The 17,692-nt window shown below is 32.6% G+C and overlaps 1 protein-coding gene and 1 long non-coding RNA gene across 2 annotated transcripts in view; one reads left to right on the forward strand and one right to left on the reverse strand.

Annotated features, from left to right (window-relative positions):
- The window catches only part of LOC145295937 (uncharacterized), an 88,609-nt gene that overhangs the window by 58,569 nt on the left and 12,348 nt on the right, over positions 1-17,692 (forward strand). The window contains exon 3 of the long non-coding RNA XR_013869921.1: positions 5,433-5,591. This is a non-coding gene — a long non-coding RNA (uncharacterized LOC145295937). The remainder of the gene's footprint in view (positions 1-5,432; positions 5,592-17,692) is intronic.
- Positions 1-17,692, reverse strand: part of LOC145295935 (dual specificity testis-specific protein kinase 2-like) — a 386,563-nt gene that overhangs the window by 6,875 nt on the left and 361,996 nt on the right. Inside the window, exons 7-8 of the mRNA XM_080141816.1 lie at positions 16,918-17,001; positions 5,937-6,023 (exon numbers count right to left, since the gene is read on the reverse strand). Coding sequence (XP_079997942.1) covers positions 5,937-6,023; positions 16,918-17,001 — 171 coding nt within the window. The remainder of the gene's footprint in view (positions 1-5,936; positions 6,024-16,917; positions 17,002-17,692) is intronic.

Here is a 17,692-nt window from a genome sequence, read left to right on the forward strand (position 1 = left end):
TTATCTATTTTTGTTTTTAATGTTATCTATTTTTGTTTTTAATGTTATCTATTTTTGTTTTTAATGTTATCTATTTTTGTTTTTAATGTTATCTATTTTTTGTTTTTAATGTTATCTATTTTTGTTTTTAATGTTATCTATTTTTGTTTTTAATGTTATCTATTTTTGTTTTTAATGTTATCTATTTTTGTTTTTAATGTTATCTATTTTTGTTTTTAATGTTATCTATTTTTGTTTTTAATGTTATCTATTTTTTGTTTTTAATGTTATCTATTTTTTGTTTTTAATGTTATCTATTTTTGTTTTTAATGTTATCTATTTTTGTTTTTAATATTATATATATATTTTGTTTTTAATATTATATATATATTTTTTGTTTTTAATATTATATTTATATTTTTTTTTTTTAATATTATATATATATTTTTTTTTTTAATATTATATATATATTTTTTGTTTTTAATATTATATATATATTTTTTGTTTTTAATATTATATATATATTTTTTGTTTTTAATATTATATATATATATTTTTTTTAATATTATATATATATTTTTTGTTTTTAATATTATATATTTTTTGTTTTTAATATTATATTTATATTTTTTGTTTTTTAATATTATATATATATTTTTTGTTTTTAATATTATATATATATTTTTTGTTTTTAATATTATATATATATTTTTTGTTTTTAATATTATATATATATTTTTTTTTTAATATTATATATATATTTTTTGTTTTTAATATTATATTTATATTTTTTGTTTTTAATATTATATTTATATTTTTTGTTTTTAATATTATATATATAATATTAAAAACAAAAATATATATATATATTTTTGTTTTTAATATTATATATATTTTTTTTGTTTTTAATATTATATATATTTTTTTTGTTTTTTGTTATATATTTTTTGTTTTTAATGTTATGAATTTTAATGACATTTCCAATGTAACTACTTTTTTTTTTTTTTACATTTTCACCCGAAACAGGGCACATTGCCACTTTGATGTAGGGGGTTAATATGTAGGGAGTTGGGCAGCAAGATGTCGTTTCATGCTACACTTGAACTCCTGCATGTCAGTACAGTTGGGGAAGCAGGGACCCGAAAGTGAATTCCAACGTTTAGCGGTTATGGGGAAGAAACTACTGGAATATTTACGCCGTAGGGGCACAAGTGCTTGCAGTTCGTCAGAGCATTCACCATTAAAATACTTGTAGAAAGAGGGATGCAACTTTTCGTCGGTGGGACATAAGCTGAAGCTTAGATGACAATTCAGGACGTATCAGGTTGGAGACTATTGTCGTATTTCTGTTTTTGTACTGACTATATTTTTGTTATTGATGTTATAAACTTTGTTGCATTAAAAAGAAGTTATTGCATTGCAGCTTTGTTTAATATTTTTAATGTAACTATCATCGCATTTCCTTTTTTGTAATGATTATATTTTTGTTAATGTTTTAAATTTTATATCAAAAGAGAAGTAACATCAACTTTTTTTGTTTTCATTAAATCTTAACATTTAATTAAAAAAAAAAAAAGTATAATGCCTCATATATGGCTCAATCATGTTGACATACCATTTTCTGACAGATCATTGAAGTTAAGCAACGATGAGCCTGGCCAGTACCAGATGAGTGACCATTTGGGATGGCTAGGCGCTGTGTGTACCGTGCGGAGTTGGTATCTGGAGGTGCAATAATTCACTGAGAGATGCACCTCTAGTCTTACTTAAGACATGCATTTAGGAGAAGGTAACTGATGACGTTGGCAGCAAAATGTTGGATGGCCATGGGGGATGATGAATCTCTAGCTGATCAACGGTTCTATGATATTAAGAGTTATGTCATTCGACTGCAGCTATGTGGATGATCTAAGGTCAATGGTAGGTGCAAACAGGTGAGTCAGATGCCATTTTGCTGGGGAAGATAATGGCAACCCACCCCATGAATTCTGCCAAGTTCAAATCATGTAATGTCTTTAGAGGAATCGGGCCAACAATGGATTGAAACCTATGGAGAACACTAACCATGATTTCATCTAGGCTTGAACATGCCACTATACAAGATAGATAATTCTTCAAAGTTGCGTTAGTTTCAGCATCCTAAATTCTCATATATAGCTGACCATATCTGGAAAGAAAAGGGAAACCGTCTACCATTATGGGACGAAGTAAAAATTATATAGAGAGAGGAACGGTGGAAAGTGAGATGATTGAAAGAAGCAGCATATATGCTGGGGAATAGCCAACCGCTAAGTAGACCTAGTATAGAATTCAAAACGATATGGGAACTAGTAATTATAAACAATACATAATGCATACAAGTAATAAGTATAGAGATAGATATACATTAATAGTAATAATAAGTAATAAATGGTGATATTTACAACTAGAAATAAAAATAGGTTTAAGGCTCCTAAAATTCGTACTAGAATTGTCTGCAAGGACCCGTGGTGCAGTGGTTAGAGTACTGGGAAAAATCAATTGTAAAAGTGATATTCTGTTGAAGGTTCAATCCTCAGTGTGGGCAACTGAAAAAATACAATTGCGAATTACTTAGGACCTCTATCCAGTCATGGCTGACGGAACAAGTGCACACTACCCGCGTGAAGTAAATAAAGGGTTCCGCTCGAAATTTCGTCCAAATTCCCGAGTTCAACAGAAACATTCATGAGTTTGACAAGATACACCTGAAGAAGGTTGAGAGATTATATCGACCGAAACGTTGTGAAAATCACACTCAAGATGAGAACAGTAGTCCGATGAATAATACAAATAACCAATCCTCATCTCAAAAATTCAGAAACGTCGCAGTAAAATGGAGTTATCCCCCTTAGACCAATGATGAGTTATGCAAAAGTGACCATTTTTTTTCTCGTATCATACGGCTCAATTGCATATGGAAAAATTAAACGAATTTAAAAACAAACTTTCGCTTTTATACTGAAACAAGGCTAAAATATTAATTGAAACCATTACTAACCAGGAGAGCATTACCATTGTCAACCAAAGGAAAAGTCGGCACTGTTTTACAGTTTGTCACTGTGTGGAGGGAGACAACTTTCGTTTAACTAAAAGATTCGTTCATTTTGACATTTTGCATTATTAATGTTATCTATCACCTTTGTTACATTAAAAAAAAAATCGTAACTTTCTTTTTTCAATGTTTTGATTTAATAAAAAAATATAGCGTCCTAAATTATGAGATGAAAAAAATGAACGATTTTTTTAAGTAAACGAGAGTTGTCTCCCTCTGTGCAGTGACAAACTGCAAAACAAAGCCGAAAAGTCTATCAGTCACATGTAAACAGTGTGTTGATGCAGGCAAGTGAAGGTTAGGATATGTGTTGTATGGAGAGAAATAATATGATAATGATACGATGGGTGTGTAATGCGAATCTTAAAGACGTGCTTAGGTCTGATGACCTATAGGGAAAATTAACAGTGTAGGGAGATATGTACAAAACAGGAGACTTTGATAGTATGTCCACTTTCTTTGTGTTCGTAGATGTAAAATACTTAAGATGGCAGAGGAAGGCTAAGAAAACATAGACGGAAATGATAGAAAGAGGGTCAAATAAAGACCTGGTCAGAGATAGGTTGGTTTGTAAATTAGTTTCTGAAAGGTGTCTAACGCATACCAGCATGTAAAATAGACATTAAACCGATGATGATGATTAATTTAAATATTCCAAATTGATGATGATTGATTGAAATATATTCAATATATCCAGTTTTCAAGATCATTAAGTTTATTTAATTTACACAATATGAACCAAAAGTTGGATTTTTTTTTTTTTAATATATTTCTTCTCTTTTTTTAGCAACAGTCATCTACAAATAACATGGCATTAAGTTAAATACTGAATACATTTAAATAATTAACACAAAATCTTTTCTGCCGAAAAAAAAAAAAAAAAAATATGAGATTGATGTTGCAAATGTACCCAAAACACGAGAAAAGTAAGAGAGGTAACTTTTATTTAGTTTTTTATTTTTTGTTTTTATATGAATGAGGAATGTTTTTTTTGGGGGGGGGGGGGTCGAGGATATTTTATAATTAAAAATTTTACAATTAAAAAGAGTCATTTAAATAAAGCATTTTTTTTTTCAACAATACTAAGACTTCATTTCCAAAATTAAAAAAAAAAAAAAAAACTTTGGTGCTTTTGTAGTATTAGTCACAATCGAAAATCACGTTTCACGTGTTGACATACTCCCGTGTCATACTAAAATAGTAAAATTAGAAAACAATGGATTAAGTAGAATATCATATAGAATAAACATTGATCTTATTGTATTTTCTGGATCCAATATTGATAAGAACGGAAGTACATGAGGAGGTTCAAAGCAAGGGCGGATATATCATTCTTTCTGCAGGCAAAAATGAACGATGTTGTACGAGGAATTTGATATTTTTTACTTCTAATCAATCGTTTACTTGGTTGTTATTATTTATTTATTTTCTAATTTTGGTCATTTTACTTATTTCGGCATTAAAAGTGTTTTTACTTGCAATCAATGCGAATTTTAATTGTGACTAAGAGGCACCTAAAAAGTTATCTCCCTTGCTTTTATCAAATTTTGTAACAAAATACAAGTTACCTCCCTTCTATTTGCACCATGACCATGAAATTGCTGCCAAATAAAAAAAAAAGTTCTTACATATGTAAAAAGTTTAACGAACATTTTACACTTTTATATTGATTCAGAGCAGATATTTCTTAAAGACAATGTCAATACTGCACACAGTTTGTCTGTTTCTTTACACGCGGACGTAATTATTTTAATATTTTATGTGGTTATAATGAGGAAAAGTTGCTTAATACTTACATAATTCCAGTTTAATTTTAAAACTCTACATAAAAAAATCGTTTCTACTTTTTTTCTGAATGCTTTGATTTCTAATAAAATTTATCATAATCAAAATATAGTTTTTTAATCTTGACTTTGAAACTTTTTTTAAAATGATTTTATGTAATAAATTATATTTTTAATGTTTACATAAAAACTAATCTTTACTTTTAAATATTTTTAAAAATTATCTTATAATAAAAACGTTTTTAGTCTTTACATTAAAATGTTTGTGTTTTAAGTTTACATTAAAAATATTGTTTAAACATTTTTAATTAAAATTATTTTCATTTACAAGATATTAAAAAAAAAAACATTTAAAAATGAAGATTATGCAAAAGTTTAAATATATTTTCAAAATAAAAATTTAGTTTTTTTGTAGAACTTTAAATAGAATTACATAAACATTAATCTAAAGGAACGTTTCCTTGGGATACACAAGCAAGATTTAGCAAGACTCCCACTAAACGGAAACTGGAAGTTAAGTAACGGTTTTATTTAACATACCACTTCATGTTTATCTGTGATTAATAGTATCAATTAACTTTCTTATCCATTGATAGAATTATACATTCCAATATACAAGGACGATGAATGTAGAAAACAAAATTGGACCCAGATATCACTTGTATCTGAACTTCTGCATGACAGTGAACAAGACTTACTGAAAACTACAAGTTGATCAGCCATTGCGAAACTGAGCTAAAACATTTTTGAAAAAGGTGAGTAAGGTTTTCACTGTTGTACAGTATCCAGAAAATCGTTTAAGATATTTTGGTTATGTTGCATGCACCTTGATGATCAGGCATGCTCAAGTAGAGGCAAGTCGTATTAGTATTTGGAGAATCATAGGAGAAATTCTGGTTAGCATTTGAAGAATATTAGGCGATCACAGCATCTCACAGTTCAGTGTGATTCATTAACTTCATGACTTTAGCCAAAGGATGCAGAGATTTGAATACTGCAAAATCTTTGACTTTCCTAAAAGATCCATTTTTTTATGCCAATGTCTCTGTTCTGAAGTGTAATATAAAAAAATTGGGATAAAAAAAATCTAATCAACAAACCTGACAACATCTGAAGGCCAAATGTAGAAAATCCAGGGGGCAATACTCTATCATTTCACTAAAGGCAATGTAATCCAAACCAAAATTCTGAAAAAAATTTAAAAAATAAATAAAAAATACGAGGAAAAGTATAGAATTATCCAATTTAATGAAACATTTTTATTTATCCAATTGTTTCTGCCAATTTTCAAAGTTTTTTTATGATAATTCAACATGATTTTAAAAGGCTTTTTCAATAATATTTTCTCCCATCAAATTAAACAAAAAATAATAAAACACATCTCTCGTACTCTCTAATTCTACAACACTTGTGCCTCGATGTATATATACCCGACAAACCCGCTTAGCAACAAAATCACACTCCTTCACTATTGAGGTCCCCAAGTGCCAGAAAGTTTTCTACTTTAATAGTTTCTTCCTCCGAACAGCTAGGCTTTAGAATTCCCTTCCTACTACCTGCTTCCCTGACTGTACTGATATCCAGAAGTTTAAAGGTAATGTAAACCAACATCTTGTTAATCTTTCCTAAGAATAGTCTCAAATAGTAGCCCTTATGTCAGAGTGTCGATATGCCTTGTTACTTAATAAGTAAAAAATACAAATAAGAAAATGAAACAAAATATTAAGATAAAATGTCCTCCAAAACATTAGACTCATGTGATTCTTTTCCCTTTTTTTCACAATCTGCAATCATGAGTGTGCATTCCTCACTTGGTCTCTTCCATCTTCTTCCATGATGATTACTAGGATGTGAATCATTTCCTCAGGATGTTTAGTGCTCATATCAAAGTCAACACAATTCAAATCGTTAGAACAGTTTTTATCCAAATTGCTTTCGATCGACCGTTTTCATTTTTACACAATACGTACTAGGATATCTTCACTCAATCTCATGAAATGCCCCACGAATATAGATTACCTCCAATTAGGTGTAGGTTGTTGTTCACTGTTGATGAGTGCAGTCTGCGCACTAATGAATATTACACTAGGTTGGATCAATTTGTTGACTTAATTGTAAATAACTGAGTCATCTTGTTGATACCATCTTTCCTCTTTTACAATCCACTCTAAGTGTTACTACTTTGTTTCTCCACATTCTCCTGTGATGATTACTCATGTCAGAACATTTAGTGTTGCTAGCAAACAACCACAGTTCAAATCATTTACAACAATCTTAACCCGTGTTGCTTTCGGATGGCATTTCTTTATATCAAAGAGCTTCTTTTAAGGCATTTTTTTAGATTTATGAAATAGAAATAAGTTTATAAATAAAACAATTTTTTTTTATGACTTAGCACTTATCAAAGATAAAATTCACTTAAAAATAAGTCTTAATGCAATGAATATATTGTCAATTCAATAATGAACAATATTGTGAGAGGATTGAAACTGATGAATGAAATGAACAAAAAAAAAATTGGTTATTTCTGAGGATTGTTTATGACAAGAAACTGTTGAGTTTGAATGTTGAAGATGATCAAATTGCCGCTTGCAACTAAGCAATCCCATGGCGATACATTCCACAGATGAGAATATTTTTGAAAAAAAAAAAATCTATGGAAATTCCACATGATGCTAGGCACATATAAGAGAGTAAATTGCTTTACAGTTGGTGTAGAAAGAGTTTTTGCTATAAATGTCTTACAGAGCCAGAGATTGAAGTTCCGGCAAACATTCAGCATGGAAATGACAATAAAGTAAAAAACTAAAAAAAAAAAAACGTCTCCTTTGAAGGAAAGGGACTGTGAGATACTATGAGAGGTCATTCCCCCACTAGATGACGAAGTTAAAATAAATTTTACTTTTAAAAATTTTCAATAGTCTCATTTATGTTGAACTTATATAGAAAATGAGATACACTTTTAAAAGTTAAAAAGAAAAAAATAATCTAATTTGGTTCTTAGTCGATATGGTAATCTAAAGATATAAAACTATAAAAAAAAAACAATCTATAAAATACACATTTTAATTTTTAAGTATTCAGGGAAATTTTCTTTCTTTTTTTTTTTTTTTTTTTAAATTATATTTTCACCCCAAACAAGGCATATTGCCACTTTGATGTAGGGGGCTACTATCAGAGACCTAAGTTCCAAGGGTACTATGTAGGGAGTTTAGCAGCAAGATGTCTGAATATTATTTCATCTTAAACTTATATCATGAAACTGAACTAAAATTAAAGCATATATCTACTTATATATAAAAAGCACTTTGTCTGTGTGCGTGAGTTCGTTCTCTATGGATTCCGAAATGGTTGGGCCGATTTTTTGGAGATTTTACACAAATGTACTTTATATGTCTTCGAGTGTTCTTAGATATTTTTAGCATTGGACTGCCTATGATAAGTATCAAAAATAGAAAAACATCCAATCAAAGAAGGAACAGTACAATTTTGACAAAAGTTAACACCCTTATACAGCCTAACATCACAAGTGCATTTCAGAAGTTGTATAACCGCACAATCAACAGTAGGTTCTTTGATGGACAGAGACACATTCTTGTTAAAGCACAATTGAATGATAATACTTGATTTTATCATTATAAACTAAAATTCAAAATCTATATAATTATAACACTCAAATGACTTTGTAACGGGTGTTGCAACCCAACATCCGGTTTATGACTTCCGGTTGTGCATGCATACATAAATAATCAACGCGACAATAAAAGGTATTGTTTTACTGTGTACATTTTCAACACTGCAATTGTTTTTTCTTTTTGCATTTCAATTATCCAAATAAACATTTGTTAATATTTTCTGCATTATTTTTTATATAGTTCATTTCCGTATTACGTTTAAGTTATTTTAACGCAATTCCCTTACAAATAAATCTACTTTAACCCATTGATAACCATAAGAGCATTTTACAACAGCGATTTACCCACCATCTTTATTTTTTCTTTTATTTATTCTCCATTTTTTAATACACCTTTCTTAAAAAACATTCATACATTTTCTTCTACACTACCAACATAAATAAATAACCCCGAAAATGTTTTTTTAAATTCCGTTACAAATAAATAATCAACGTGACAATAAAACATTGTTTTACTGCATACGTTTTCAGCTTCCAAATTGTTTTTTTTTTTTTTCGCATTTAAATTAAAAGATATATCAAAATTTAAATTTAACTTTAGGTATTATGGTATTTGTTCAGTGCACCTTTACCTATAAGTATGGCAAACCACTTATAATTCAATGGCTGTAAGTTTTGTTTTTTGGTTTTTTTTTTTCAAAAATAAACAATTATAAACAGAATGACTCATAGGAATCTATCTATATTCTTTTTTCATTTTAATATTTTTTTTTTTTTTTACATGGAAGCCAGGAAGTCACTCAGAGATAAGGGTTATTGCATGTACAATAATCAATGGGATAATATCGTAGTAATCGTTAGTAATGGAGATTTGATAAAGTGTCTTACTTAAGGGGGCAGTTTATCAGGAATTCGTTTATGTTGGACTTGAAAACATCCAAGTTGTAGTGAGATGGGAAACAGGCAAACGGAACAGAGTTCCACAGGCGTGCACTTCTAAGAAAGAAGCTTTGTTTTGATTTAGGCACAGATAAAGAATGGGGAAAATTATTGACAGTGGTTTCAGCTAGACGGATGTTTTTTGTGAAAGATTTGCGAGGGGGGACCAGAGATTGGAGCTCAGACGAGCACTTCCCATGGAAATAACGATAAAACAGACAGGCTCCCAACGTCTCTTCTGTGGGAGAGAGGTTGCAGGGAAGAGAAAAAGGCCATCCCCCACTAAACCACGAAGTCTATTTTGTAATCTGTCAAGGAAGGATAGGCTGTTTTTAGAAACTCCCGCCCAGATGTTACAAAAAACTATTTTCTTTACGTCACGCTCATACATTAATACCATAGCTAATATAACAGACTGACGTCACGGGTAGTCTAGTTATTATATAAAAATAATTTTATAAAATCAACAGTAAGTTTTCTATAGTAAAATGTAAACTGCAAGGTATTGTGGACTAAGCTACAGTGGAGAGGCATGTGAAGCTTTGTCCTGTGTACCATGGTGGATTCTCGACTAGAGAATTTGATTGAAAAATGTGCAATGACAAAAAAAGTATTGGAAATGTAGAACATTCATTGATCCTCATTCAATCACGGGCAACATCGGGTCTCCCTGCTAGTGTAATATATATATATATATATATATATATATATATATATATATATATATATATATATATATATATATAGAGAGAGAGAGAGAGAGAGAGAGAGAGAACGAACATTAGTTGAATAAAAGTTTACATTAAGAATTCATTTTTTTTTTTGTAATGTTTTCTGAATAAGAGAGAAACTCGTTAAAAGAGCGATAACTCTTACTTTAGAGTCACAGTTACTTCCCATATAAGGAATATTATTTGAAGTTTACAAAAAAAAAAAAAATGGTGATATGGGTGGTCTTCTGGACGACGAGCAGGGCGGCCGGCATGGCTCAGTCGTAAAATACTCTTAAATATAATATTTTAATTTATGCAGATTTAGTATTTATTATTATAGAGCCGCTTTATATGATTTGGGTGCCATCAGCCAGAACCGAAACCAAAACAGCACCCAACCTTAGCCGTTTGAAGTATCTTCAGTTGGACAGCTACAAATGAATTAAAGGTAACGTGTAAATGTATGGCGTGTGTGTGTGTATTTGAACATGTATACAAGGGAATTTTAAATCGACTTAGCCTGTCAAGTTACAATTTATTTCAATGTTTACCCTTTAGCAGCTATTTGTACTGGCTAAAGACCCATAAAAACGGTCCACAAACAATACCATAATTTTAAAAACATTTTTTTTAATGTCTCTTAAATAATTAAAATATTTTATTGTAATCAATTTATTATTATTATTAGAAGAAGAAGAAATATTGGGCAGCTTTAACAAGAGTCAACAAAACAAAAAGTGGTAAAAAAACAAATATAATAAAAATAACCGATACCAAAGGCAAGATAAGTTATCTTTCTATCGACCTGGGTAAGATTTTTTTTTGTGTTTTAACTTATTTTAAAACGTTTATTATTATTATTATTATTATTATTATTTTACTTCAAAATCAAAGTTGTGTCAAGTCTGGTGAGTCAGAACCAAAAAATAATGGTTTTATTACAGCCATGTGCAGCCTCGATAATTGCACAAAAATCAAGCACAACATATGCTGTTATAAATGTCACTAATCATATGAAAATGTCATTTTTTTTTTTACAAGCATTTTGTTTAATTTTCAATTTTTTTTCACTAAACATGTACCTCCATCACCAGAGATTTTATCTGTCCGCCTGTCCATCACAATTTTTTAAACATAATAAATACATTGCAGAATTTGTCTCATTTTGAAGTAGAGGTCTTTTCTTTTAGAAATGGAAAATATTGCATTAATAATGAATTCCTATGAACCAGAACCAAAACTAAGGAACAGAGGTTCTATTAAATGAACTGTTTGGTCTTTCTTATAGGTAGAGCTTAAAATATTACCTTGATAAAACAATTATAACCTTAATATGAAGTCATAAACTTATAATTGACGTCATGTTTCAAAATATAAATTCAAATATAAGTGATGACAAAAAAATAAATGAATGTGTAAATATCAATAATGTTGCTGTTCTTGGCCTTCAGGCCGGGATCAAAGTGTAGTATCTGTTCCGGTAGATACTGCAAGCAAAGACCATATGTGTGGGCAACCTCACATATAAGACCTTGGTCAATGTAGGGGCAACCCTTCATACCAATTATCACTATCCAACTCCCCTACTCCCCGGGGAGTTGGTCCCCATTTCCCCTTCACTCCTCACATTAAAAATCGGCCTTGTGCCTAATTTGCTCGGTGGGGGAGCAAATAAATACCATCTGTTCTGTAGATGCTGCACTTAAGATAATTTGTACCAGTCAATGGAGGGAAAACCTTCTATACTGGGACAATTATTATTTTTGGTAACCAGAGTGCCCCCTTTTTGTCTGCTTTTAGGGGAGCTGGTTTTTACCCCACATTAAAAACGGCCTTGTGCCTAATTTGCTTTGGTGGAGAAGCAAATAAATACATTAATTGAATAGTTCAAAACAATTTATTTTGCTTTAACAACATACTGACATTAAAAGCAATTTAATATCAAACACATTAAATTTATGGGTCCATAATTCTAGTATTAAAAGTTTGCAAATAATGCCTGAATATTCTTTTAAAGTGAAACTGGCATAGGGCCAACCACTTCTCTAGACGAAGTCATAATTAAAGGGTACTCCAACTTAACATCTAAATCTGACCCCCAAGATCGCCATGGGCATGGAATATGTGCCTACATCGAAGATGGCTTTCCATGTGGTAGGGATATCTCCAGAGAAGACCCTAATTTACCTAATATGTGCTTCCGGGTTGCACTAGCTTACACCACTGCATTTATATTTGCTCTCTATCGCCCCCACAACAGTGGGGTTACTATCTTTAAGAGCATATCTGAGAAAATTGACCACATCCTGTCTGCTCATCCTTCGGCTAACATTCACATTTGCGGTGACTTCAATGTCCATAATATGGAATAACTGACCCACTCAAATAAAACCGATGACGAGGGGAGGTTTTGTCATGATTTTGCCATTGCCTATGACCTCACTCAGATTGTTCATGAACTCACCCGTGTGCCTGATACACCCAGTCAATATGGAAGCCTTCTAGACCTTTTCCTCACAACTTCCCCTGAGTTATGTTCATGTTCCGTTCTATCTCCTCTGGGATGCTCTGACCACTCCGTTGTATCAGTTAAGATAAAAATGAAATGTAATAAGTCTTTAGGCTTACCTTTCCACCGTACTGTATATCGATACTCTATGGCTCAGCATTCCATGTTTAAAAAGGATGTGTCCTCTATAATATCAGACCTGACCGAATGGTTAATTGTAGGCATAGACCGATTCATACCATCCAAAAAATTCCAACAAAACCTAACAGCCAGCCATGGTTCTCCCCTGAATGTGCTGCTGCCATCGCGTATAGAAATCACTTTTTCCATAGCTACCAACGTAATAGATGTACTGAGACTAAAGCTACTTTCAGGACTGCCAGCAACCACTGTAAAAGAGTAATAAAACATGCAAGAGAGCTATAATGCTCAGTCTGTTAAATCCAAAGTAGCTGAGCAGCGGCTTGGTTCCCACCAGTTCTGGCAAATAGCAAACAGGATCTTGAACAGAAGTGTGCATTCTATCCCAACTATCATCAATGGACATCTCGTCAGCATCAGACAAGGCCAGACTATTTGCCAAGAACTTTGCAGCTAATTCTAACCCATGCAACAATGACCATCAACTCCCTGTATTTCCTCCTATAACAGACAACACGCTATGCAACATACAAATATCTGTGCGTGAGGTCGCCAAGCTAATCAAGAACCTAGATTCCAGTAAAGCAACTGGCCCTGACAGCATTCCAGTTAGTGTTGAAAAACCTCCAACCAGAACTTACCCCCATACTTACAAAACTGTTTAAGCGTTGCCTTAAGGAGAAGTGCTTTCCAACACCCTGGAAAACCTCATCAGTATGCCCTGTATTTAAGAATTCAGGTGAAAAGTCATCTCCCTCTCAGTACAGACCAATAAGTCTCCTATGTGTCATGAGTAAGTTGTTGGAATCCATATTAAATAAAGAAGTAGTCAACCACCTCAACAGAAATAACCTTCTTAGTGACATGCAATATGGTTTCTGCTCTGCAAGATCTACAGCAGATGTGCTAATGGTTATATCACATAGGATTAGTGAGTCTCTTGACAAAGTTTCCTTTCCAGGGCAATTGCTCTTGACATATCGAGGCCTTCGATAAGGTATGGCATAAGGGCCTACTTCACAAGATTTCCAGCTACGGTATTACTGGAAATGTTTTCTCAATCATTAAATTATTTCTCTCTGATAGGCTCATAAGAGTAGTGGTTGATGGGCAGAAATCAGAAGCCCACAGTATTAATGCTGGAGTCCCCCAGGGGTCCATCCTGGGCCCAACTCTCTTCCTGATCTACATCAATGATCTCCTAAAACACATACTTAAATCATTCGTTGACATCTACGCTGATGACACGACCATCTATGGCAACACATCAAAGGCTGTGAATGACAAAGTTCTCTCAGATTCTCTCTCCTCTGATCTTGAGCACGTGGTACAATGGGGGGGAAGAGGTGGCTGGTCACTTTTAATGCATCCAAAACCAAGCTTCTATCTTTACATCATCAACGCTCTGATCCTCATCTGGCATCAATTGAAATGGATGGCTCTCGTCTTGGAGAGACTCCGTGTTTTGACAAGCTTCTGGACTTGAACTTTACTCCTGGAACACGTTGACAAGCTTCTGGACTTGAACTTTACTCCTGGAACACGTACATCAAATCTGTTCCCAGGGACGCTGGGAAAATGGTGGGATCCTTCTACCGCTCCAGAATATATCTCACTACTGATGCAATTCTCTATCTGTATAAAAGCCAAGTACGTCCAAGGATGGAGTACTGCTGCCACATCTGGGCAGGAGCTGCTAAAAACAGCCTATTCTGCCTTGACAGAGTACAAAATAGACTTCGTGGTTTGGTGGGGAATGCCCTTTTCTCTTCGCTGCAACCTCTCTCCCACAGAAGAGACGTTGCGAGCCTGTCTTTGTTTTATCGTTACTTCCATGGCAGGTGCTCGTTTGAGCTCCAATCCCTTGTCTCCCCTCACCAATCTTTCATGAGAAACATCCGTCTGGCTGAAACTACTGTCAATAATTTTCTCCACTCTTTGTCTGTGCCTAAATCCAAACATAGATTCCATGAGCAAGGCTTCTTTCTTAGAACTGCACGCCAGTGGAACTCTCTGCCGCTTGCCTGTTTCCCACCTGACTACAACTTGGACGTCTTCAAGTCCAACATAAACAAACTCCTGACAAACTGACCCTTTAAGTAAGACACTATCAAAACCCCCAATACTAATGATTACTACAATACTATCTCACTGATTACTGTACATGCAATAACCATTATCCCTGAGTGGCTTTTGGGCCTTGATAAGTGGTGACCACCCCCCCCATGTAAAAAAAAAAATAGAGTTCTGTTTGCTTATTTTCCGCATATAAACTAGAAAGTAATATTGTCACCATTTAATTGTATACGATTAACTGAACACAAATTGATGTATTTGTTAGTTTGTATCTTTCCCAACAATATTAATGTGACATATTAGGAACCCTAGATTGGTAGCGATTAAATCAGGTAGTGTGAATTTTGACATGGATCACACTTAGTACATGTTATCATAACCCAAATTGGCAAAACAGATCGTTCACAGAGATGGGTGGTGTAAAAGTGAGATAAAGGGCAGTAGGTAGAACAGTATATAAAACAGAGTGTGATGACAAATGGCAGCACGTTTTTTCAGCTGAAAGAAAACTAAGGTTTTCAAATCCGTGTCTTCGTGGAAGTCATGTGGATCAGACATCACCAATAATGTTTGATCATCTAAACGGTAGCTTTACTTTAATGTCTCTGTCTATACGTCACACATTTCAGTTAAGTTAGGAAGTTAATAAACAATTAAATAATTATACAAAGAGAACATTAGTCTCTCCCCTTCCTGAATCGATTCTCTCCAAAATAAAACCATTAATCAGAACTCCCAGTGAAAGTCACTCATGTTACTTTCTGCATAAAAAGCGACTATAAAAGTCAAAACAAAAGATTACATATGAACACCTTCACATATGTATAAAAACTAATTTTTATTGTTGAACGATAGAATTTCACCTTGGAATCGCAGATTCCTTAGAGACAGTATCTATCAAGTCAAGTTTCTTTCCAAGGACTTGTCTTTATGTCACAACTGCAAAGAACTTCTTTCTTACTCTCTCTCTCTCTATATATACATATATACCCAAACAGAACTTCCATGAACAGATTCTTTTTACGGAACACGAGACTGCTTCCTTGCTGATTGCAACATGATTGGATCACTCTACCGCTACATTAACACGAGTGACTTTCACTGGGAGTTCTGATTAATGGTTTTATTTTGGAGAGAATCGATTCAGGAAGGGGAGAGACTAATGTTCTCTTTGTATAATTATTTAATCAGCTTCAAAATCTAGTAGATGATGCACTTTTCTCTTCGCTGCAACTTCTTTCCCATAGAACAGACGTTGCAAGTTTGTTTCTCCTCTATCATTATTTTCATAGTAAGTTCTCGACTGAACTCCAATCCATGGTTCCCCCCTTGCCAAACTTTTCCAAAAAACACACTCGACTAGCTATAACCACTATATACGATGTTCCCCACTTTCTAACTGTGCCTAAATCTAAATGCAGATTCCATGAACAAGGCTTCTTTCTCAGAACTGCTCGCTTGTGGAACACTGTTACTCTGGCCTGCTTCCTGGTTGAATACAATATGGTAGCCTTCAAATCCAATGTAAATAAGTTCTTGTTGAGCCGTCCCCATAAATAATCAAATTCTACTCAATTTACACAATTAATGATTACTACACTACCACCTTACATTCATTAACCCTTATCCTCGAGTCGCCTTCGGACCTTGATAAGTGGTGACTCCCAAACAAAAATTTAAAAAATTGTCAACAAATACTGGCCGAGCCATCTTTTAAAGTAATAAAATTCTGTCCATTCCACCCATTGTTTCCAATCCTCTCATAGTGTTGTTCGTCATCCAACAGACAATCCCTTGAATGGCTTTTGGTCTTATTAAGCGAGGATTCATTAGTAAATAAATTTAAACATCACTCTTATACAAATCATACAACTGATAATCATAGACTGATTAGGATTGTTTAATAGCAAAGCACCAACATTTCTATGTAAGTTGAAATAAATCGTTGATCTCTTTCTCTTCTACACTGCCTCCTGATCACGTGATTACAACGCTCGTGACTGATCACATCATCTAAGCTCATCTGGAATGAGAAAGAAATATTGAAATGCTGTCAAAAATGAACTGACCTGTGTCCTGGGCAAAATATCGGGGTCAGCTTCAATTCGGGCGGTGATTTCACAAAGAATGATTCCAAAGGAAAAAACATCAGCCTGCAGGAAAGAATTTAAAAAAAAATCATTTGTTGAAGAGAATTCCAAGAGAAACAAGGAAATTAATCACAAGCATTTTGATTTTATTTTGATCGGGATTCACTTTTCTTTTAACCAGTTTTCAAACCAATCATTAATCTTTATCTTATCTGATACTACACTTCATCTTTTCTGTTCTGTTTTGAAAAAGTGAAGGAGAAGTTTTTTCCCACCCCCAATCTAGAGTGCCATTTTTTTTTTTTTTTTTGAGGACTTGAATATCCCCCACATTAAAAACCGACATTGTGTCGGTATTTATGCAGTATGAGGACCATGCTCTCATCAAAATCGTCTGGACGGTTTACAGAAGATGCTGGAAGGTGTCAAATTAATATTTTATGATTATTGTTTTTTGTTGTTGTTGATGATGATGCCAATTTTTTTGATGAGAAATATTTTGTTGATTACAAAGTTAATTCAACAGAAAACTTTACTAAAAAGTGAACGTTTCAATGAAAAATTAAAAGAATATTCTTGAATAATTATAACACCATTTTTACAAAACATTTAGAAAATTAAAGTTTAAATCCAGAAAAGAATATAAACACTGATAAGTTTCATAAATAAATATATTTTTGTGACTAAAAAATAACTGAGAGCAAACAATTTTTTTTGTATTATAATTTTTTCTTTTTATATTTTTTGTTTAAAT

The sequence above is a fragment of the Euprymna scolopes genome, chromosome 16 (assembly GCF_053919585.1).
Source record: "Euprymna scolopes isolate OS-2025 chromosome 16, ASM5391958v1, whole genome shotgun sequence".
Lineage (NCBI taxonomy): Eukaryota > Metazoa > Mollusca > Cephalopoda > Sepiida > Sepiolidae > Euprymna > Euprymna scolopes.